The following is a 23,443-nucleotide window of genomic DNA, read 5'->3' on the forward strand; positions in this document are numbered from 1 at the left end:
TTGGGGATTCAGAGTCACAGCACTTCCATGGATTCAGGTGCCATGAGAATGACAGGGGGTGACATGCTGTGGCAGGAACATATATGGAACAAAACATCTCAAGTGTAGCATGGGATGGGGGAGTTGGAGAACTAAAGTCTCTTTTGAGGATGCCCCAGTAACCGAAGGGCCTCTCACAAGACCCTCCCTCCTAATTGGCTGCCGTATAGACGAAGTTTCAGTGAAAATAAACACGGGAAGACGAACAGGTGACATCTAAACAGAGCGACCCTCGACAGCATGGTTTATCCCCTGGCCAGCACATGGCTGCTGCCATAGCCACAGGAGCCCCTCACAGTTGCCTCAATGTGTTTTGGACCTCTTGGTCTTCTGAAGTGCTGGCCGTTACTCTTTCCTGGAGTAATAATGCGTTCCTCCTCATCTCTTGCTAGACAGAATCCAACCTTCCCCGTGATTTTCAGATATCTGTCATCGGCTTTAATTAGAAGGAGATTTTAGTGTTTTCTCATTGTAGCCAAGTTCTTGAGTGACAGCTTTAAAAACTATATTTCCTTTATTTGAATGAACTACACTGATTTTTTTTGGCAAGATATAGAACTTAACCATTCATAAGTAAATGTTAATTGCATTTGCCATGCTGTGTAACTATTACTTCCATACTTTCAGCTTTTTAAACAATCCTCCTGCAAAAGCTCTGTACCCATTTAATAGTGGAATACCCGCGGCATATGCTAGATTTCCCGCCAGATGGTGCCGAGATGGACCCCAGGGTACCTGAGATGGACCCTGAGGCCTTGGGCACAGTGAAGCTCTTTCAAGCTTAGAAGCTCGGGCTAAAGATAAGCGTGATGAATCACTAGCACATAGGTGCTAAGTTTCTTACTTCTTTCCTTGTCATATTATGCTTTCTGTGTAAGTGTGTGTGTGTGTGTGTGTGTGCAAGTGCAAGTGTGTGTGTGCAAGGGCATGACTTGTCTGTCAGACCCCGAGTCTGCTTAGAATGTGCTCTACCACCAAGCTACCTTTCCATCCTACTCCTTCATTTTAGAATCTGGGTGAAATTGAGTTGTGCCTATCTACCGCATTTCATTTATCCATTTATCTGTTACCAATATGTGAGGTGTTCCCATCTTTTGACTCTAGGAAACAATGTTGTGACCATGATTATCCAAACATCTTTGAAGTCCCCTGTGTTTAGTCTTTTAGGAGTAAAGCTAATGGATGAGATGGTAGCTGTGGGTACAACCTTGTGAGAAACTTAGAGTCGATTGCCACAGTACTGTTTTATCTTTTCTCACCAGCCGTGTATGTGGGTTCTGATTTCTCCACATCCTCCCCAACACATATTCCTCTCTTCTTTTAAAATTAGACTATAGATAGAAATTCAGTTGTTATGGTGGGTTTAAATGACAGCTCATTGTGGTCTTGGTTCATTGGTTCTCATTTCCTATCTACAAATGGTAGTAACCATCTTCTATTGTGCTTTTGTTATCTGCATGTTTGGAGAAGCTTGTATTCAGATCCTCTGGCTACTTTTGAACCAACATATTTGTTCCACTGACTTTTTTTTGAGGCATCTATAATATAAACATATCTTACATTAAGACTTGCTTCAATTTCAGAACTGCTAGAATATCATAGCATGTATATATGAACTTGTTTTTGCACAACTGTCTCATCGTGGTGATGATAACCATGTCCATAAAGAAGGTTAAACTACATACCAATAATTAATTACGAATGGACTTTACTTTCCACTTACTGTATTGGTATCTGCTCCAGTTAAACACTTGTTTCTGTGTATGCTGTGTTCATTGTGCGAGGGGTTGCATTCAGTATAGCGAGCATGGCATTAGATCATTGTATTAAGAGACTGAATCTTCAAAGCAATGAAGCCTCTGTAGCTCTCTATTTTAAATACCAGCTATTAAGAGAATATTCAAAATACTCCAGGAAAAAAAGTGCTTGCCCTTTTGATTAATTTGCGTGTCACAGAGTCAGTTGCTCAGCCCAGGGACTATGTGATGAACTGTCGCCTTCTGGTTTTGTCATGGCAGGACCTGGGGACTCTGTTCTCCATCCGGGTTGTGGGGCTCTCCTTGGCCTGCAGCTACTTATCTCCACAGGACAGCCGGCCCCTCTGTCACTGGGCAGTTGACAGGTAAGGGAAGGGATGGCTCATGTTCCTACTGAGCTAGGCTTACCCAAGAAGTCTACAGAGCAGCAAAGTTACTAACAATACTAGCCGCTCTATATCAGTTCCTCTCTAGTTCTAGCCACCTCGTTGGGTCCTTAGACATGTCTTTCTCCTTTATTTTTCTTTTTTAACCCCATGTCCAACAATGGCCACTGAGAGATGAGGGAGCAATGAGATTACCAGAGATTAACTTGCTCGTACTGACACAGCGGGTCAATGGAGAAGCCTGAGTTTACACCCAATCGGTCTAACAGATGCACCATAATCATGTGTTTAGGTCATACTATGGACCCCAGTGGGAATGAGTGTCCTCTCTGAGGTGGGTGAGAACGCGACAGCTGGACCGTGGGTCCTAAACTGTAAAAGGTTGTGGACTACAGCTGGGGGATAAAGCCACTGTGGCACTGCCCTGTGCTTCTGGTTTCACGATGCTCCACATGTCCGTTCAACAGCTTGTCACAGTGCAGCCCCGTCTGTACATCTTCAGGGCTGGTACAGTATCCACGGGCTGATTTTGCTCTCCACCAGTAATCTGATACCTTTGCTGACATTCCCATAGGCCATAGTAAGGGTCTCTGGTTTCCTGCTGGATCAGCTTGAGGTGCTGAGTCTAGAATGTTGAGATGGACCAGAAGGCTCTCCAGCATCCTTTATTCCTACCCTCCTTAGCTGCTAAGTTAGGGAGAGAGGAGCCATCCATGTCAGCCAGGACCTGCTTTGGTCTGACAGGAAAAGGAAGCCCTAGGGAAGAAGGGCCCATGGCATTCGGTGGTGGAGATGACAGTTAACATTCCTCAACATGCACTCTGCAGGCTGGAACCAACCTATAGCGAGTTGTTACCAGGCCATGACAGAAACTTGAGAGGAAGCACCTAAGTACTTGAGAGCAGGAGCTCAAAGCAATGCAAAATCTATTGAAAATAAGGGACGGAAATTGTCCTCTGTATGTCCGCTCTTACCGAGTGCGCAGTCTCCTCTCACTCTGTGTCTTATTAAGTGAGTCCGGAACTTCCTATTGAATCATCTTGGTGACAGTCTTGTCACAAATCCTAAACAGTATTTTGGGTACTCAGCGACTACTTGTGCCTGCTCTTCTTGATTCAGGGTATAACTTCTACTCTCCACTTTATTCCTTCATTTCTCCTGCTTTTTCTGAAATGGGTGGAGCCCCAGTAGGTGGGAGGGGCTGTCGTTTGACTCACTGAGATTGTCAACACAGTGAGGCTTTGGAAGCCTTTGGGTGGTGTGGGTGGGTTTGTAGGGATCCTTTTGCACTGTTGTTGGGGGCGGGTGTTAGTTCTCCTGGGGTGCCATCAGTATTGGCTTTGTGTGCACAAAGCTCATCAGGGTGTTCTTTTGACTTGGTGCTGCTGTGAGCCAGTACCTGACAGGAAGACCTTGAGGGAAGGAAAGATGGACTCTGTCTCATGGTTTCAGTCCATCGTGGCTGGCTCTGTTGTTCTGGAGCCTGTGGTGAGGCAGAGCATTGTATACTTGAGAATCTTTTTTTAACTCATGTTTGGCTGGAAACAGAAGAGATACAGGAAGAAATCAGAGATGAGATACACCCAGAGACCCATCCCCCAGTGACCTACTCCATCTAAGCTTCCCTTTTAAAGAACAATGTTAGCAGCTGTGGGAGACATTTCCTATTCAAACCTTGCAATGTGTAACTTCCCTGTAAACACCGAAAAGACAGCTGGGCCTTCAGTGGAACAGTTAACTGTGTCCTAATACCTAGAAGGACGCAGCTTCTGCATGGAGCTCCCACTTCCAGGGAGGATCAGTAGAGAGCGTTATAAGGGGTAGCCAAGAACTAAAGCCTTCAGCAGACTTAGAACCCTTCAGTGTGGTTTTTAGTCAGTTTGGGGTGTTTTTGTCTGGAACATTTCTCCAGAGAGGCATGGGGAAGCTGACTGCTGAGCCCTGAGAACTGTGGGAAGGAAGCTCTGTTTCTGACAGGTTTCCTCATTCTCTCCTCAGGGCTTTGCACCTCAGGAAGCCAGGAGGCCCTCCTCATGTCAAGCTGGCCGTGGAGTGGGATAGCTCTGTCATGGAGCGGTGAGTTAATGGAATTTTACTCCTATGGAGCTGGGCTAGGGCATGACTCTACCCACAAACCTTTCCTGGATGCAGTGTCCCCTAGTTAGTGTGTAAGATCCTGCATACACACCTTTAGTATGATGGATCCCATTCCTCTGAGAGAACTTAGAACTGCCTCTATAAATAACCACAGTGGGCACATGATCACAGTGGGTGATCGTGATGGGGACCGGTGGGGTGTTAGGAGTAGTAACCCTCATGTAACCCTCAGCCTGGGCCATGCATTGCTCAGAACACTTATTTCCCATGAGCTCTTGGCTTCATCTTCATCACACCCTATGGGGAAGGACTGTGAATTTATCACTACCATTGCCTGAAGGTTGAAACTGAGATGCACAGAGGTTAGGTGATGCACAAGTCACATAGCTCATACACACAGAGCTGGGGTTTGAAGCCAGGCTGACTGACTTGAATCCAGGCTCATCACTCTGCTTGGCTGCCTCTCACAGCACCTCAGCACACCAGCCAGACTTTGTAAGAGGACTTGTTTCAATCCATCAGGTACTATGACTAGTGCTAAGTTGGGTGAGCCTAGAACTTGGTCCTTTGGGGAGCTGGTAGGAGAGACAGGTGATTCTCTAAGAGTTAGCTGCAAAGTTAGGGGTGCAGGAGGTTTCAGGAACCCACGGAGAGGGTAGCTTTGCCTGTCCGGTGCCCGGCCTGGTTTCTCTGTGTGGAGACAGTGAGGTCCTTCTGGGAGGGAGAGCTCTGAATGCTGTGCCTTCTCCTTCCATCCAGCCTGTTTGGCAGTCTCCAGGAGGAGCGGGTCCAGGATGCAGAGAGTGTGTGGCGGCAGCAGCAGGCACACCAGCAGCCCAGCTGTACCCTGGATGAATGTTTTCAGTCCTATACCAAGGAGGAGCAGGTCCCGCCCTGGGAGACGGGCTGGCTGCCTTGTGGTGGGTTGGTTGTGCACTGTGGTGGCCTTACAGTCCTGATGGCTTCCTTTGCAGCTAGCCCAGGACGATGCATGGAAGTGCCCCCACTGCCAAGTCCTCCAGCAGGGTGTGGTAAAGCTGAGCCTGTGGACCCTGCCTGACATCCTGATCATCCATCTGAAGCGGTTCTGTCAGGTCGGGGAGAGAAGGAACAAGCTCTCCACGCTGGTGAAGTTCCCACTGTCTGGGCTCAACATGGCTCCCCATGTCGCACGAAGGAGCACCAACTCTAAGGCAGGGACTGGAACCTGGTCCTCCTGGAAGCAGCCGATCTGCTTCCCCACCACCTACCCCATGGACTTCCTCTACGACTTGTATGCTGTCTGCAACCACCATGGCAGTCTGCAAGGTGGGCATTACACAGGTGAGCCTTGCCATGCCTCTCTGCATGCAGCAGCCATAGCTGTGTGAGTTGGCTGTAGCCAGAGCCTCAAGATGTCCCCAGAACTGGTGCTTCTTGAAGGCTAGCACTCTTCCCATTTACTGTGGTTGGTTTGTCCCCCACTGCACACGGGGGGGGGGGGGAGACAGTGCCTAGTCCCCTGGGAAGCTGGTGTTGACTCAGGATGATGGTTGCACTGGAGTTGGTAACTACTCGTATTTTCAGGCACAGCAGATATGGGAGGGTAAGTACCAGAGCCAAGACATGGTGCCTGCCTTCATTTATAATTCAACACAGTCTTACTCTCCAGGTTCTGCATCCCTGTACTCTGTGGGGTGCTTTTCATTTCTATTCACCTGGGGAATTTAGAAGCAGTAGACATACAGAGAGAGAAACAAACTGCCGAGTGCTTCTCTCAGTGGCTTAAAGTTGTCCCTGTAAGTATTCACAGAGTTAGCATGACTGACCACTTCTTAACCAATGCCATTCCTTTGACTTATCTTAGAGGTCACAGAAGTCTATAGGAGAGCTGTTGGCAGCAGCAGTTCAGTGTTCAGTGGGTACACAGTTGTGCAGTCTGATCCTGTGAGCCTCATGAGAGGTGTGGGATGTGCTCTCTGACGGCGTGCACACTCTGCTGGTACAGTGCCCTCGGGGAGGAAAAGAGAGACGAGGACCTTGTGGGCGAACAGAGAAGGGTTGAAGGATGGGTCTTGACTGCACATAGAAGGTTTCAGTGGACATCAGGTGACTTTTGCATTGCTCTGCTCTGCCACCGCACCCATTCTTCACAGCTGTCCTGCACCAGGTGAAGGGGCCGCCAGTTTCTGTCTGGAGGACCCTGTGGTTAGGTCCCCAGTCTGTTTCTGCTGCAGCACAGATCCCGTGAGACCCATGTGTATATGCATTTGGAGAGGCATCCTTTCTGCTGTATTCACCTGGGATTTTTTTTTTTTTTCGAGACAGGGTTTCTCTGTAGCTTTTTGGTTCCTGTCCTGTCCTGGAACTAGCTCTTGTAGACCAGGCTGGCCTCGAACTCACAGGGATCCTGCCTGCCTCTGCCTCCCGAGTGCTGGTATTAAAAGCGTGTGCCACCACCCGCCTGGCTCACCTGGGATTTTTTTAAAAATTATTTTTACTATTTTGAAATTAAAATATCATTATACTACTTGTCCCCTTCCTTTTAGTTTTCCCAACCTCTCTCATGTACCCCTGCCTTGCTCTCTCAAATTCATTCTTTCTTTTTCTTTGTGTGTGTGTGCATGTACACATACATTCCTAAACACGTAAATGCAACGTACTTAGTCTAGATAATGTTAAGTATATATATGATTTCAGGTCTGACAACTTGGCATTAGATAACCAACAGGACGAGATGTTCCCTAGGAAAGACTATTTTTTCTGCTCTCAGCTTTTCTTAGTTGCTTGTAGTTCTTTGTCTAGGGTTGGGGCCCTATGAGTTACTTCCTCCGTGTTATCCTGTCTATTGGTCTTGTTCTTGTTCAGGCAGCCATGTGGTTGAGACTTCGTGGGTGTAGGTTCCCTGACATTTACATTTCCAGGAGACACAATCTCACAGCAGACTTTCTGTTTCTCTGGCTGTTACAGTCTTCCCACCCCCTCTTCCTTGATGCTCCCTGAGCCTTAGTGCAGGAGTTGTGTTGTAGATGTGCCAATTGGGGCTGGGTGCCACGTGGTCACTTGTTCTCTACAGCTTGATTGTATGTGGTTTTCTATACTCCGTCTCTTGCAAAGACAAGTTTGGTAGATGGGGGGTGAGAGGAGCTTATGTATGGGTTCAAGAATAGATATTTGGATGTAGTTACGAATTATGCTGGTTTAGTAACATGTCAGTAGGAGGTTCTCCATACAGGATATCAGACAATCACCAACTTCTTCACTTTGAGGAGCACACCTTCTAGCTTCCTAAGAGAGGGCCTAGGAAGTATGACATTCTGAGTCACTGCACATCTTAAATGCTTTGACTGCTGCCCTTGACTGGCAGCCTGGTTGGAGAAAAGTTCTAGGTTGATTGTCTCGTCGTCTTTGGACAGGGATGCTCCACAGAGATTGGAGGTGAGGAATAGGCTCTTGCTTTGGAGATGGGGTCAGCCAGTTTCTTTTTCTTTGTCTGGGATCTAATTCTTTCTGGAAGCTTTTAGGTCCTTTTACACACACTGGTGCCCTGGAATATCACAGGCTGCCCCTTTATGTGGGTCTTTTCATTTACCAGGACTCAGGAGGCACTGTGCTTGCTCTTCAGTTCTTTACTTGTACTTATTTTTAAAAATTGAAAAAATATCTTTAAAAATTGACAACATAAAGAGAGACTTTTAGGTTTTACTCTATCACTCATTTTAAGCACAAGAGTTAAATACTGTACATATAATTCTGCAGCTAGATTTTTTCACTTAGTAATCTAGCTTAGAAGTTTCCATCCTGGTATATAGAAGATAGGGCATACACTGCTCATTCTTCTGCTTTGCAGTATTGCTTCTTTGACATGTGTCATTTCCTATATGACAAGCTGGTTTGGTTTATTATTATTATTATTTTTCTATTTTTTTTATTTTTTGAAACAAGGTTTCTCTGGGCTGTCCTGGAACTCACTCTGTAGACCAGGCTGGCCTTGAATTCACAGAGATCTGCCTGCCTCTGTCTCTGGGATTAAAGGCGTGCACCACCAATCTGAGTGCTGGGATTAAACGCGTGCACCACCGCCGCCCAGTATGTGACAAGCTTTCAACAGGGCAAAATCTCAGAAAGGCAGTAGCTAGCTGGTGTGTTTGTATGCTTGTGTTTGCATATCAAAACCAGGGCCTCAAGCATTGTAGGCAGGCTCCCTACCATTGAACAAGGCCCCCACTCTGGGTCTGCATATACTCTACCATTGAACTAGGCCCCCACTCTGGATCTGCAGGCACCCTAACATTGAACAAGGCCCCTGCTCTGGATCTACATTTTGACAATTTCTGTAAATCCACCCTGTAGACTGGGCGTGTAGGAATTTGTTCTCTTCCCAGCAGTAAGAGAGTGCTTGCTTCTGGCTGCTAAGATAGCTCAGAGGCACCTGAGTTCAATCCCTGGGGCCCATATGGTAAGATTTCCTAAAGTTGTCATCTGACCTCAACGTGTGTGCCGTGGTATGGGTGTGTCTACATGTACTCATACAAACAAATTTTTAAAACTTAAAGTGTAAAGCTGGGTGTGGTGGCCCACATCTTTAATTCCAGCTCTCAGGAGGCAGAGGCAGATGGATCTCTATGAGTTTGAGGCCAGCCTGGTTTACAGAGTGAGTTACAGGACAGCCAGGGCTACTCAGAGAAACCCTTCCTTTGAGGGAGAGAGGGAGAGTGGGACGGAGGGAGGGAGAGAGAAAGGGAGAGAGAGAGAGAGAGAGAGAGAGAGAGAGAGAGAGAGAGAGAGAGAGAGAGAGTGTTTGCTTCCCTGGAGGAGAACTCACCATATCCTGCACAGACACCTTTGGAGTTTGTTTGTTTGTATTTTTTATTCATTTTACATTCCAACCACAGTTTTCCCTCCTACCTTCCCCAAACTACCCCCCACCCACTCCTGCCAAAGCTTAAGGACTCCCATGGAGAGTCAACAATGTCTGGTACATTAAATGGGGGCAGGATCAAACCCCTCCCCCTCCATCAAAGCTGAGCCTGGCATCCTACCAAAGGGAATGGACTCGAAAAAGCTAGCTCATGCACCAGGAATAGATCCTGGTCCCACTGCTAGGGGACCCTCAAACAGACCAGGCTACACAATTGTCTCCCACATGCAGAGGGCCTGTTCAGGCCTATGCAGGCTCCACAGCTGTCAGGGTATGTGTGAGTTCCCATGAGCTTGGTTCAGCTGTCTCTGTAGATTTCCCCATCATGATCTTGACTCCTCCCCCCCCTCCCCATAAGTTACTGGATGAAGGCTCTATGATGACAGAGTATTCACCAATCTGACTACAGGGAAAGGCCAATTCAGGCACCCTCTCTACTATTGCTAGGGGTCTTAGATGGATCATGCTTGTGGATTCCTGGGAATTTCCCTAGTACCAGGTTTCTCCCTAACCCCATAATGGCTCCCTCTAACAAGATATCACTTTCGCTGCTCTCCCACTCCATCCTTCCTCCAGCATGACCTTCCTGTTCCCTCATGTTCCATCCCCCATCCCCTCCTCTCTGATGCCCCCACCCCCAGTTTACCCAGGAGATCTCATCTATTTCCCCTTCCCAGGGCGATCCATGCTTCCCTCTTAGGGTCCTCCTTGTGACCTAGCTTCTCTGGGGCTGTGGGATGTAGTCTGGTTGTCCTTTGTTTTACATCAAGTATCCACTTATGAGTGAGGACATAGCGTGTTTGTCTTTCTGAGTCTGGGTTACCTCACTCAGGGTGATTTTTCCTAGTTCTAATGTGTTAATGGACCACATCTTCTTTATTCATTCTTCAGTTGAGGGGCATCTAGGTAGTATCTGGGTCCTGGCTCTTACGAGTAATGCTGCTCCTTTGGAGTTTTGCCAGTCAAATGAGCGAATGACGCCTCAGTTCTAGCCTCTCCCCTGCTGAAGAACTTTGTGCACCTCCTCTGTGAATGCCTCGCCCGTATCCTTGACTGTTTCCCACATGGCTGTTGTTAATGGTCTCCTTGTAAGACTGTGCCTACAGTGCCTTAGGTCACTTGTCTTGCAGAAGGCTTACATTTTGTTTTTCTAGGTAGCCAAATGGCCCATCATTTCTTTAAAGACTTGTGGATTTCGAGGTATGACTAGAAAGCCCTTTTCATGCAGGGCTATGAAGCGGTTGTTTTATGTGGTCTCCTGGGGCTTTTGAGGTTTTAGATTTTCACATTTAAGTCTGTGCTCTGAAGTTTCTTGATGTCCCCCCTCCCCCCCACCCAACACACCCCATGTACCAGTTGCTACAAGACCATTACTAATAGAAAGATCCACCTAATTCCATGAGGCTATGTTTTTGTGTTTGGTTCTATTTCTGGTCTTTGGCTTTTTCTCTTCTCATTGCCCCAAAGTCCCAACCTTTACTTCCTTGGCCTCCTCAAGACTGACCCTACCCTGAAGCCACTTGGAGGCTACAGTCATCACACAGATCACCAGCATAGACAATGACACTTTGGAACATCCAAGAGTTTCAGGAACCATTTTACTGTGTCACAGTGGGCAGCTCCAGGCCTTAAGTTGAGGAGTAAAAACATCTCCTAGTGTGCTTTTCAGAATGGCTGTTCTGTGGATACTGGAGGAGCAATGCAAGCGAGAATTTCAGCCTGAGGTGGTTTCTGAGCCTCAAGAGAGTTCACACTGGATACTGACATGGTCTTCTAGACATAGTTTGGGAGTTCCCTTAGTAAGAACGGCTTTTGGATGGGGTGTGGCAAGAGGGGAAAGAAGAACAAAGATGAACTCCTGGATGTTTAGCTGCAATGTGTGCAAAGGTCAGCAAGCTAGAGCCTGAGGGACCTGTGGGTTTGCATAATCCGTAAATTTGAAAGGTTGTCTCTTTCCTTCCTTCCTTCCTTCCTTCCTTCCTTCCTTCCTTCCTTCCTTCCTTCTTTCCTTCTTTCCTTCCTTTTTTCCTTTTCCTTCCTTTCAATAACATTTTAAAGGTGGTAACAACAAGAACAAGACAGATGTAGCCACCTGTGTCCTGTAAGCTTCAGGACCAGTGGGCTTGAGTGCTGTGTACTGAGCTTGGAGGGCCAGGTGAAGGGTCTCTGTGGCTGGTTGGAGGCAGTCGGGAATGGTGTTCATCTTTCTGTAAATGTTGGACTCCAGTCCTTAGGTGGGAAGAGGTATACTAGGGTCCCATTTTCCCTTCCATGGCCTTTTAGAGATGGGTGAGCAGTGGGTTACATTACTGTCTAGCCTTGTCACGTGAGACTCTGTGTTAGAGGTGTCTGTGCCTGATGAGATGGCATTGTGAATGCTCACTTTCCAGTGAGCACTCGAGTAAGATCTTACTAGCGGTGAAACTGCTGTCTTCTTCTGGTTTCCCAGAAATCAGTTCTAGCTAAAAATGGGTATTTTTGTCACCCAGCTTTAAGCATGTCCATTTTTGAATTTTGCTCATGCCTTGGGTCTCTAAGCATTGAACTTGGGGTTTGGACTTTCGCAGCCTATTGCCGGAACTCCCTGGATGGCCAGTGGTACAGCTACGACGACAGCACGGTGGAGCCCCTGCGAGAGGATGAGGTCAACAGCAGGGGGGCTTACATCCTGTTCTATCAAAAGCGGAACAGCATCCCTCCATGGTCAGCCAGCAGCTCCATGAGAGGTGTGTGCCACAGCTCAGAGGGGCATGGGGTTTGGAGGTCACGTGAAGAGTTGAAATGTTCTGGGCCAGTGAGATGGCTCAGTTGTAAGGATGCTTACCACCAAGCCTTGGCAACTTCAGTTTGATCCTTGGAGCCTGTTCCTGCAGGTTTTCCTCTGAGCTCCACACATGTGCTATGGCACCCATCTGCATGGGTGCTCCCCTCCCTCTCTCTGAGTGGCTTGTGTTTTGAAGGAACTGGAATGCTCACTTGAGTATCCAGGAAGGTGGACCAGGATCCAAAAAAGGAAGCTCTGTCTGCCAGTGTGAAAATTGGGAGTTCTCTGTTTCCTCAGCCAGTTACCATATCAAGAAATGGGGAAAGAGTACATTCCTTTTCAATCTGGGGCGGCTGATGCACGTGGGAGTCTCACTGAGCCACATGTGATTAGCTGTGGGCCTTGTAAACCTGTGTCAATACCGTTAGAAAGGGAGAGGCAGGTAAGAGCCAGGGCCTTTCAAGAAAGTGTGCCTGCCTAGTGGTTCTCTGGTAAGTGATTTATGAGCCTCCACATTGTTTGGAAGTACGGGGAGAAATGTGTAACACTTTTAAGTGATTTGTCACACTCTGAAAAATAGTCATCCTTATTTTGGGGACAAAAGAGCATTACAGATATTCATCAGGATTGAATAGATGTCCCCTCGGGTAAGAATGCTTGCTGTGTTAAGTGTGAGAATTTATTTTAAAAAAGAAATCTAGTCTTGCCTACCTATGTTCCTCTGACCCCAGCACTGTCAGCAGTGGAGAGCCAGCCTAGCTCCAGGTTCACTAATTCACTCTACTCAAAGGGATAAGGAGGAGAGTGATGGATCAGGGTACCCAATGGTTTCCCCTGGAGGAGAGTGGTGGATCAGGGTACCAATCCCTTCTTCTGGAGGATAGTGATGGATCAGGGTACCCAATGACTTCCCCTGGCCTCTGTGAATTTATAGACACTCACACCTGCATGTACTTTTGTGTATATACCACATGTATACACTGCATTCACATGTAGGGATAAGACAATCTGTCTGCATTCGTTTACGCCGTTACATTTACACACACATATGTTCTCATACTTTCTCTTTACCCCCTTCCTCCTTCCCTTCCTCTTTTCCCTCCTTTTCTTCCCTCCATTCTACACACACACACACACACACACACACACACACACACAAACACACACACTATAAACACACATATACTCACACACTAACTACATCTTTTTCCTAATCATTATTGAAAAATAGACAGAGAAAATAAAGAGTCCTCCAGGTCTGAATCAAAACTAACACAGCCTGCTTTCCATTTTTAAAAGGCAGGCATCATATTGAATGAAGAAAAAAACACTTAGATCCAGGCGTGGTGACATATGCCTAAATCTCATCACAGGGGAAGCTGAGACAGGAGGATCATGAGTTTGGGGCCAACCTAGGATACACAGTAAGAGCCTCAAGTAATATGCAGTTTAATAATAATAAACCTATTAGAGAAGGCCAAAGGGAAGCTAACCTTGATGCCCCTTATGAAGATTTGGCTCCCTTGAACTTGGGGTGTGTTCACTGTGTGTTGTCCTACAGGATCTGGTGCCATGGGTCCTGGGGCTAAATGCCATCACTCTGACTATGGCTTTTGCTGTGACTACTAAAATCCTAGAAATCTGGCTCTAGAAAAATAATCACACTTAGGAAACCAGACTTGGTGGCAAATAATTTCATGAAAAACATTTGAATGTACCAAGGAACCATCTTTCCTGTGCTCACTAAACACTGTTGTTCCAAGTCACTGCAGGCTTCTAAACATAGTTGAGGATGTCACACCTAAATGATGAGGTCTCACCTAAACACCATGGTTCTGAGGATGCCCCATTGCAGGCTTCTCTGGCCAGCTACCACCCCCGCCCCCGCCTTTTTTTTTTTCAAGACAGGGAGGGTTTCTCTGTGTAGCCCTGGCTGTCCTGGAATTCAATTTGTTGACCAGGCTGGCCTTGAACTTGCAGAGATCCACCTGCCTCTACCCTGAGTGCTGGGATTAATGGTGTGCACTACCACCGCCTAACTACTTTGGTTTTTATGGTTCCCCTCTTGTTCTGTTAGTCCAGGGCTTAGGGATAGAGGTCATCTTGGGAATCTTAGCACTGGCCTGGAACCCAGTAGAGGAAGAACTCTGCCTTTACCTGCAGGTTCCTCCGGGACACGCCAGGTCCAACTCTCTCCTCTGCTTCTTCTACAGGCTCCACCAGCTCCTCCTTGTCTGATCATTGGCTCATGAGGCTCGGGAGCTACAACAACAGCACAAGAGGAAGCCTGCTGTCCTGGAGCTCAGCCCCCTGTCCCTCCGTGGCCCGGGTCCCTGACTCTCCTGTCTTCACCAATGGTGTCTGCCTCCAGGACAAGGGTATGTGGCTAGATTGGCTATCTTTTCTTTTCCTGTGCGTCTTCATTGTGAAAGTGTTGGCACCTCCTAGCTGTGAACAGAAAGAGCTGGTCCTGACAAGAAGTGTGTCATCTCTTGGGGTCTTCCTAAAGTTCACCTGCCTCCCCTCCACCCATCCACGACCCTCCACCCACAGTAGGCCCCTTTGACCCACAAGCTATACATCAATAGAATCAATCAACCACTGATGGAAAATAGAAAAAAGGTCGTCCCTGGACTAAACACGTGCAGACTTTTCTCCCACCATCCCCCAACATTCACACTGCATCAGGGATTACGGACAACTGAGTGGTGACTTTAAGCACACAGGAATGCACAGGAGTATAAAACTCACGGGTGGGTGTGTGTCAGTTACGTACAAACACTGCAACATTTTCTCAGCTCCCTATTTGAGCATCCAAGGCACTGAGCATCTGCAGGAGCTGATACCCATGGGCTCTGAGGAACGACTTTGCATCCCTCTTCTGTTCGCACAGAGCTTACTATGTCATGGGGCAGACAGGAAACTAAGGCAGCAGTGTGGTTTAAAGCAGGGACAGAGGTAAAGAGCTAAAAAGTCAGGGAAGGAGATAGCAGAAACCAGGGAGGGGAGGTACAGAGACCCCTGTGTGGTACAGTGGGTGAAGTGACATTGAAGTGACCTGAGCAGGGACGGGGGACTCATGCTGTGCAGGAGGCTGGGAATACGTGCATCGCAGGTGCTATGAAAGATGAACATGGCATGGTGTGAGGAGCAGAAGCCACAGCCTTCAAGCAGAGCGAGGAGGAGGAGGATGGGAAGTGCATGGCACAGCTTTTGGTATGCCATTCGGACTTCACCTCAAGTGCTATGGCTAGTGAGGAGAATGTGGAGCAGGGCAGCAGTCAATATGGTTTACCTTTATGTTTATTTTATGTCTATGGGTGTTTCACCTGCATGCTTGTCTGTGTATCACAGGTGTGCAGTATCCCCAGACTAGAAGAGGGTGTCAGAGCCCCTGGGACTAAAGTTACAAACAGTGTGGGTCACCTAGGGAAGACCATCTAGGTCCTCTAGAAGAGCAACCACTGCCTTAACCACTGAGCCATCTCTCCAGTCTAGGGTTTATATATCTATAGCCTGTCTACTGCATGAAGAATCAGTTCGTCCTCAGGGGTGGGCTTGTGTGTCAGGTGATGCGCCCATGAGGAGATAGTTTATGGTTGAAGATTTGGAAGAATGTGTTGGGGACAAGATGGTCAGATTGTGGACAGAACTAACAGAGTTTACTGGTGTTAAAGCAGTAAAGGAAAGAAGGAAATGATCCAGGATGCCTTGACCTTTGTTTAAGGTATAACTATCAACGGGGCTGGTTGTACTGTCTGTAGGATGGGAAAGTGTTGGGAAGGAGCAGGGTCAGTTTGGAACGGAGCCACATGCTTTAGGCAGTATGGGAACGACAGGGACTAGAGCTGGAGACTAGAGAGCCACCAGCACACAGGTGAAAGTGAAAGCCACAGGCTGGCTCAGCTCCCCATGAAGATTATGGAGATAGAAAAGAACGCAGATTCAAGACCAAGGCTGGCAGCTCTACTGAGTTGGACTTGAGTGAAGGTGGACAGAGAAATGAGAAAGAGAAGCCAGGACTGGGGGAGCAAGCCAGCAGAGGTCATTCCCAGGTGCTGGAAGCTTCCTTCAGAAGGAAAGGGCCAACTGTGTTCAGGACTGAGGGAGGCTGGGAAGAAATGGAAGCCCAGCTGCAGTGCAGGAAATGACTGCACATACACAAGTCATTTTGGGGCATGGTGAAAGGCCAGTAGCTGTGCAGGAAGCTCGGCTCAGAGCGAGCTTTTCCTTGGCCAAAAGAGAGCTAGCAGAGCACGCTCACAGGCAGGTGTGTTCCCTAACGGAGAAACTGCAGGAAAACAGGGACAGGATGGTTACAGAAACCAGTCCTAAAACAAGAACTCAGTGTGTGGGTGGCTGTGTCTCTCTGTATATGGGTGTGTGTAACTGTGTAGGTGTGTTTCCTTCGGCAAAGAACAGTGGCCAAATATTTAAATTTCCAGTGGGGCGTGGTGGCTCACACCTTTAATCCCAGCACTTGGGAGACAGAGGCAGTGGATCTCAGTGAGGTCAAGGCCAGCCTGGTCTACAGAGTGAGTCTGGGCACCCAGGGCTACACAGAGAAATCCTGCCTCAAAACAAACAAACAAATAAATAAATTTTTATATTTTATTTAGTTCCCAATTTAGGTTATAATATAAAAATCATAGTAGAAATGTTTTATAACTATAAATATCACAGCTATAGAAACATTAAGATAACATTTTTGTTTGTGTCATTAAGATGTATGCTTGGGATGCACTTTGTCATGTATGAGCATATACATTGGCAGTGCATATTCTATAAAGCATGCAGATAGTTTAACTAATGTACTACTAATAAATATGTACACTAGTCATGTGTGCACATCTGATGAATTATCATAACGCGGACATATTCATGTGCTAGATTAAGACATAGAGAGTTCTGTGTTGGAGGTGTGGCTCAGAGGCAGAGCACTTGCCTACCACCACAAAGGAAGGAAGGAAGGAAGGAGGGAGGGAGGGAGGGAGGGAGGGAGGGAGGGAAAGAAGGAGGGAGGGAGGAAGGAAGGCAGGCAGGCAGGCAGAAAGGTGACTGGTTCTGGAATTCTCCTTCCTCATACCTGTCTCACTCACTGCTTCCCACTCTCCCAGGATCTATGCCATGTTAGTTTTACTGTGTTAAGTAAAAGATGGACAGGGGCCAACTGTGACACACCCGTTGGACTTTATTCCCTGCACAGTGAGTAGCTATTGGAGAGTTTGGAGCAGGCTATCATCAGTCTGGTTTATGTTTAAAAATGTATGTTTGCAAAGATGAATTTTACCTGTGAAGCCATATGGCGTGCAGACTTTTGGTTTGGCTAATTTTGTTTATCCTGTTCTTGTGAGGTGCCTCTGGCGTACGTAGCAGTGGGTTGTCCTTCTCTTTTATTTTTTTTTACTAGTAAATAAAATCAACTCATGGATGCAGAGTTCTCTGTGCAGAAGTTAGCTCATGTGTGTGAGAAGAGGAGACTAAGAGCAAAGACAGGCATTAGGAAAGAGTGTGCAGGGTGAGCTAAAGGGATCAACTTCTGCCTTCTGTACATTCGCTGTCGAGTAGACATTGCTGTAGAGCCTGGTGTAGAGCCAGCCCCGGAGAAATCTGGCCTGCTTCTCAAAGTATCTTGAATGAGTACAGGTTTTCAGTTTCTGAGAGACCGGTGGATTCTTTGTAAGTCCATGCACTTTCTTCGTGGAGCCCACATGGTGGGTTGTCTCTGGATGGCGTCTGCTCCTTGGCAGATGGCACTATCTCCCTCGTCAGTATTTCCCACACTGTTCGGATAAGTCACTTTTTATTCTACTGTGCCAGATTTAGGCACTGTCTCCAGTTTGGAGTTATCATCAATGCTATCCGATGAGTGTGCTTAATCTGAAAACCCCAAGTGCTTGAGAATATAAAAGTTCTTACCAATATGATGCCACTATCAGTTGAAAATTTTACACCATGAAATCTTATCTTGTACACTAATTATTAGGAATATTACATAAAGTCGCCTTTACTCTCATGCATGAAGTATACTTGATGCATGAGAGTTTTGTGTTTAGACGTGGGTTCTATCTCTAGGAAACCACCATATTCTACCTATTCCAACATCTGAAGAGATTTGAAGCCTTCCACACTTCTGGTCCCAACCACTCTGGATAAGGGATAGACACGAGCTCATGTCTTCTGCTGTGCACATGCCTGTGTTTCCGTTGAGTCTATACCTAGGGGTGGAATTGCTGGGCCACAGTATATGTGCCCACTCGCCAGCTGCTTCTTTCCATGTACTTTAGTCGTTGTTGCTGAGAACCCAGCACAGTCCCTGGCACCTCCCAGAGTTCCAGGAGATATTAGTGATGATGAAGTCTTCAAGCTGCCCTCTGGTTTGTAGTTTATGAGTCATAGCTCGTGAGTTTACTCCCCCTCATTTGGCATTTGTGGCTTCCACCATTTCACCATCAGATGGAATGCTGCAGGAGTGTGTGTGTGTGTGTGTGCGTGTGCGTGCGTGTGCATGTGCGTTTGCGTGTGTGTGTGTGTGTGCGTGTAACGTGAACTTGTCCAAGTCCTTAGAGTTCACTCCCATGGGACTGAATTGAATGCAGTGGGTTCTGGCTTGCTTTCGCCAGGTAGGTATTTCTTATTTTCTTACACTGTCCCGGCTGCACCTTTGGGAGAGTGCCTGTAAACAAGAGAGAGGCTCTTCCAGCCTGCGCATTCCTGCTGGTTCTGCTCGTGATAAGTCATCCACTCATCCCAGCTCTTTCGAAAGGCACGGCACCGTGGGCCGCCTCTCTCCCAAGGGGAAATGTTTTGGACACCCTTCCATGAGGAGGCAGCTCCAAAGAGTGATGCAGCTTTTCAGAGAAGTGGCAGACATGGCCCTAAGATGCTGTGGAGCAGACAGCAGCATTGCCGGGGTGACAGCTGTGCCCCAGGCTCCTCCAACTGTCCTCTGAGGCATGTGCCTCCCGACAACTTCGCATCCAGGCTTCTTCTGCTTGGATGTTGGAAGAGCCTTGCTATCTAATGGAGCTTTCCCTCTCGTAGTTTGGATAAAATAGGGATGAAGTTTTAAAACTTGTTCTAGAAGCTCTGGAATGGTTGTGAAATCTAGTCTTATCGTCAAATCCGAGCAGGAGCAAAATCTAGAGAGAGAGTCAAAATCTGACTCCAGGGAGTCAGTCCTCTCTCTTCTACGAGAGAGACTTTTTTAATCTTTCAAAATTAATGAGGGTGAGTCCTAACAGGGGGCAAGGATGCCAAGTGTCCTTCAGTGCCCGGAAATGGTCCTGTTGGTAAATAATCATGGAATGTACAGGAGTGTAGGATGCACAGGAGGGTGTGTGTCTGTTTCGCACAAATACCACACTTCTATGAGATTTGAGCCTCCAAGGAGCTGAGCATCTGCAGGAGCCGATCCTCCATGGACTCCGAGGAATGACTTTACATCCTTTCTCAGTTCCCACAGAGCTTACATGTCAGCAGCCATCTGTGAGAAACACAGATGGCCTAGGAATGTCATCCTTCCGGGAGTCTGGGTGTGGGATGCTGGGATGACACTTTACACCTAAAGGAGTGGGTCAGTGTCCTGGCTAGTTCTGTGTCAACTTGACACAAACTGTGGACATCAGAAAAGAGGGAACCTCGATTGGGAAAATGCCTCCAGAAGATCAGGCTGAAAGCAGGCAAGCCTGTAGGGCATTTTCTTCATTAGTGATTGATGGGGTCGGGTTCATCCCGGGGTTGGAGGTTCCAAATGCTCTGAGAAAGCAGGCTGAGCAAGCCATGAGGAAGGAGCAAGCCAGGAAGCAGCACCCCTCTGTGGCCCCTGCATCAGCTCCTGCCTCCAGATTCCTGCCCTATTAGAGTTCCTCTCCTGACTTCCTTCACTGATGGCCTATGGATATGGAAGTGTGAGGCAAATAAACCTGTCCTCCCCGACTGGCTTTGATCGTGGTGTTTATCATGCAGTAGTGACCCTGACTAAGACAAGAGTGTTACAGGGTTTATAACTAACAGAATTTGGCGCGGGGGGGGGGGGGGGGGTGAAGGAGGTGCTGTTCAGCTGAGGGAATATAAAAACACTTTAATTTTATAATAACTGGAAGATGCGACTATGAAAAAAAAAAAACCAAGAAGTTCTTCCCAGAGACCCTTGTGAATAAAGGGCCCTGGGGCTTAGGTTCCCCAACTTGTCAGGACAAGTTCTCCTGCTGGTAATGTCCTCTGTGGCTTTTCTTGGGCGTCAGAGGCTTCAGTATGTCTTCTTTCTTTCCAGATTTTCCAGACAGTGTTTTGTTTCAGCTTACATTCCCTTTTTGATGGTATCTAGGAGTCTCAAGTATTCAGGACTGTGTGGTCACCTTTTTATTCTTTGTTTATAATTTGACAAATTGTGATCCAAGAATGAGCTTTTCACAAATTATCTTCTTTTGTGGTAAAGACCATTTTGTTATTTTATAAGCTCTGTGTACATATAAATTAGATGTAGTCTTTCCGAGGGCTCGAGTGCTTTGTGACATATGCGATATTAAGTACCGAGTGCTTTATTCAGCCCCCCTCTGTCTTTAAATGCATCTCTTTTCGTTATTGTTTTGCTTTGTCAAAGTATTATAGCCTAGGCTGGTCTTGAACTCACTACTAAGCCAAGGATTTTTTTTTTTTAAATCCTGATTTCTGATCCTCCTGCTACCATCTCCCAAGTGCTGGGTTTACCAGTATGATCCAGAGTCCGGCTTTAAACTCACCTCTGACTATGCAGGAAATCCATTGAGGTCTTCTGCGGAGGTGGGCTTTGACCATGTATTCTGTAAATGTTTATAATTGTTACCTTATGTTGTGAGCTGTTTGTTAGTAGGTGTCTGAAAGTTCGTGACTATTGGATCTTTTTATGAAGTGTGCCTTTTATCATTGTGATTGTTCTTTATTGCTCTCTGGTTTTAACCATAGACTCCACATTGATAATTTGTCTCTTCTTTTTGTCCACACTTGTCTAATATTTGCTTCCGCCCTTTTTTTTTTACTTTCTTTTTTAGTTCATTTTAAGTGGCTTTTGGCAAATAGATTGCTGTTTTAAAAATATTTATTTATTTTAATTATGTATATTAGTATTTTGTTTGCACATGTGTATGTATACATGTATGCATTACCACTAGGTGCCAGAAGAGGGCGTTATATCCCCTGGGATTAGATGATGGTTGGCTGTCATGTGACTGTTGGGGATCAAACCCTGGTCCTTTGCATGAGCAGACTTAATTACTGACCCTTTAGCTCCTGGCCCTTCCCCCTTTTAAGGTAAAAATAAAGAACCACTTTTTTGTTGTTGTTTTCAGTGCTGTGCTGGGAGGTAAAATCCAGGACCTCATGAATACTAGGCCACACTGTGCTGCTGAGCCCCATGCACAATCAGTCCACTGGGAGGGAGGGAACAGAGTGCAGTGTTGTGATACAATGTTCCTTGCTGGTTTTCTTCCTTTCCTGCTCCCTCATCTTGGTTGACTTGGTTGCTGTTCGCTTCCTTTTCTAATTAATTTGCAGATTCTGCCTTTCTTCTCCCCTTGTTACTGTCTCCTTTCTCGCCGTTTGCAATCAATCACATTTCCCTGCCATTAGGAGGCTCTTAGAAACCAGCTGTTTCCTGCCCGGCATTCTGTTTCTTCATTGCCTTCACTCTTTACTCCAATTACCAGAGTTGTGCTTCCGCGGCCCCCTCCCCACTGACTTTCCTCCCACAGGGAGAGCTTTGAAACCCTTTACGCCTCTGCTCTGTTGGGGAAGTACTCTCCTCCCTCACTTCAGATGGACACTCTCAGAGGACTGCTAGAATTCCTGTCCCATGCACCCTGACTTAAGATGACCTTCTGAGACTGCCTGGCCGTCTTGTGGAGGGAGAACAGTTGATGGAATGCAGGTGCTGAGATGCACCGGGCTTTTGTGTTTGTCTTATCTGCCCTCTGCCCTGAGATCTCTGCTCTGCCGGTGTTTGTTAGCCCTTTAGGCATGCCAGCTCTAAATCCTTGCTCAGCCAGAAATTCTTCCTTTTGCCCCAGTGGGTGGCAGCCTGGCGGGCCTGGGGCTCTGCGGTTGCAATTCTTGACTTTCGTCTTTGCTGATTTCCCACGCTCTCCTTGCCCCTGGGCGGCAGGTGAGAAACCCAGACTGTTCTTTTTCACGTGAGTGTCTCCTGTTCCTTCTGGCTGGAAGTTTTTAAGATTCTCTCTTTGACCTTGGAGTTGAGAAATTCTAGCACAGGCCTGGGTATTCAGCCCCACCCGGCCATCAGGTGCCTTTCGTTCTACACACTCAAGCCTTTCCTTGGGACGTTGTCTTGTGTTTCCCTTCATTTATTGTGTCTCTTGCCTTCAGATTCCTCTGGTTGTTTGTTGTGGCTCCTGGCCCCTCACTCCCCTTGTGGTTTTTGCCATTTTGTTCTGTGTGTAGAAGTGTCCAATCTTTAAACTTTGTGACAGTTTTCACCTACAAATGTGTTGGGTCATATTCATATCTGTCCTGGGACAGGTACAGGCTGCGGTTAGACACACCTGCTGCGGTGAGAGATGATTCTTCCCTGTTTTCTTTCTCCTGGCTCACATGAGTCTCAACACCTGTGGGCTGGAGGGCTGGCCCCATGGGCTGGAGGGGTGACCCTACGGCCTGGGGATGTGGTCCCATGCTACAAGCCTCCAATTTGTCCCTTGGGCTTTCATTCCTGTGGGTCACACTTTTCAACCCCTGATGCCCTTTTTCCCTCCCTCAAGGTCATTGATTGCTCTGCTAGGCTTCATTAGGAGCTGCTTTCTTGGTTTTGTTTTTGTTTTGCTTGGTGTTGTTTTTCATGCTCTGCTGCTGGGCCCTCTTTGTTGTCCTTTCTATTTGGGGGCAGACTCTCACTCCAGAGCCAGGTTGGTCAGGGATGTATAATCTCTGAACTTCCTGAGGGATGGAACTGTAGGTCTGAGTCACCACACCCAGTTGGTCCCTGCACTTTTTTCTGTTTCTGCCCACAAGGCTCTGCTCTTTCCCTCTCTAGTTTGGAATAATTTGGGGGGTGAAGAAGAGATGTTGACTTTGGCTCCCAAGGGTTGGTGGTGTCACATCCAGCCCTTCTCTCGCCCAACTTTATCCACCTGGATCAGTCTCAGAGGAAGATGAGTAGCCTGGCTCATCTGTATACTGCTGCCTCAGCTTCTAAGGGACCCAGGGAAGTTTGGAGTCGGCCTTGTTCTTACAGAAGTGGTTGCCAGGCCATCAAGAGGCATAAACACAAAATGAACAGTCTATCTAGGAACAAGGAGCGCTGAAGTTGTTTTTGACATTGGAAAATGGAGACAGAGATCTCCAAATAAGGACTGGGGCTCTGGTGCTGGGCTGGATGCCTCTAGCGCATGCCCCTTTCCTCCTGTGTCCCAGTTCTGGATGCCTCTAGCGCATGCCCCTTTCTCCTGTGCCCCAGCTCTGGTCTCCTCTAGCGCATGCCCCTTTCTCCTGTGCCCCAGCTCTGGTC

The 23,443-nt window shown here is 47.2% G+C and overlaps 1 protein-coding gene across 2 annotated transcripts in view; it reads left to right on the plus strand.

Moving 5' to 3' along the window:
• Usp43 (ubiquitin specific peptidase 43) overlaps positions 1-23,443 on the plus strand; it is a 66,032-nt gene that overhangs the window by 36,336 nt on the left and 6,253 nt on the right. Inside the window, exons 9-14 of one of the 2 annotated variants that reach the window (XM_005349832.3) lie at positions 2,058-2,161; positions 4,181-4,258; positions 5,039-5,165; positions 5,254-5,602; positions 11,747-11,905; positions 14,157-14,321. In XM_005349832.3, coding sequence (XP_005349889.1) covers positions 2,058-2,161; positions 4,181-4,258; positions 5,039-5,165; positions 5,254-5,602; positions 11,747-11,905; positions 14,157-14,321 — 982 coding nt within the window. The remainder of the gene's footprint in view (positions 1-2,057; positions 2,162-4,180; positions 4,259-5,038; positions 5,166-5,253; positions 5,603-11,746; positions 11,906-14,156; positions 14,322-23,443) is intronic. The other variant, XM_005349833.3, reaches the window with a different exon arrangement.

The sequence above is a fragment of the Microtus ochrogaster genome, chromosome 7 (assembly GCF_000317375.1).
Source record: "Microtus ochrogaster isolate Prairie Vole_2 chromosome 7, MicOch1.0, whole genome shotgun sequence".
Taxonomy (NCBI): domain Eukaryota; kingdom Metazoa; phylum Chordata; class Mammalia; order Rodentia; family Cricetidae; genus Microtus; species Microtus ochrogaster.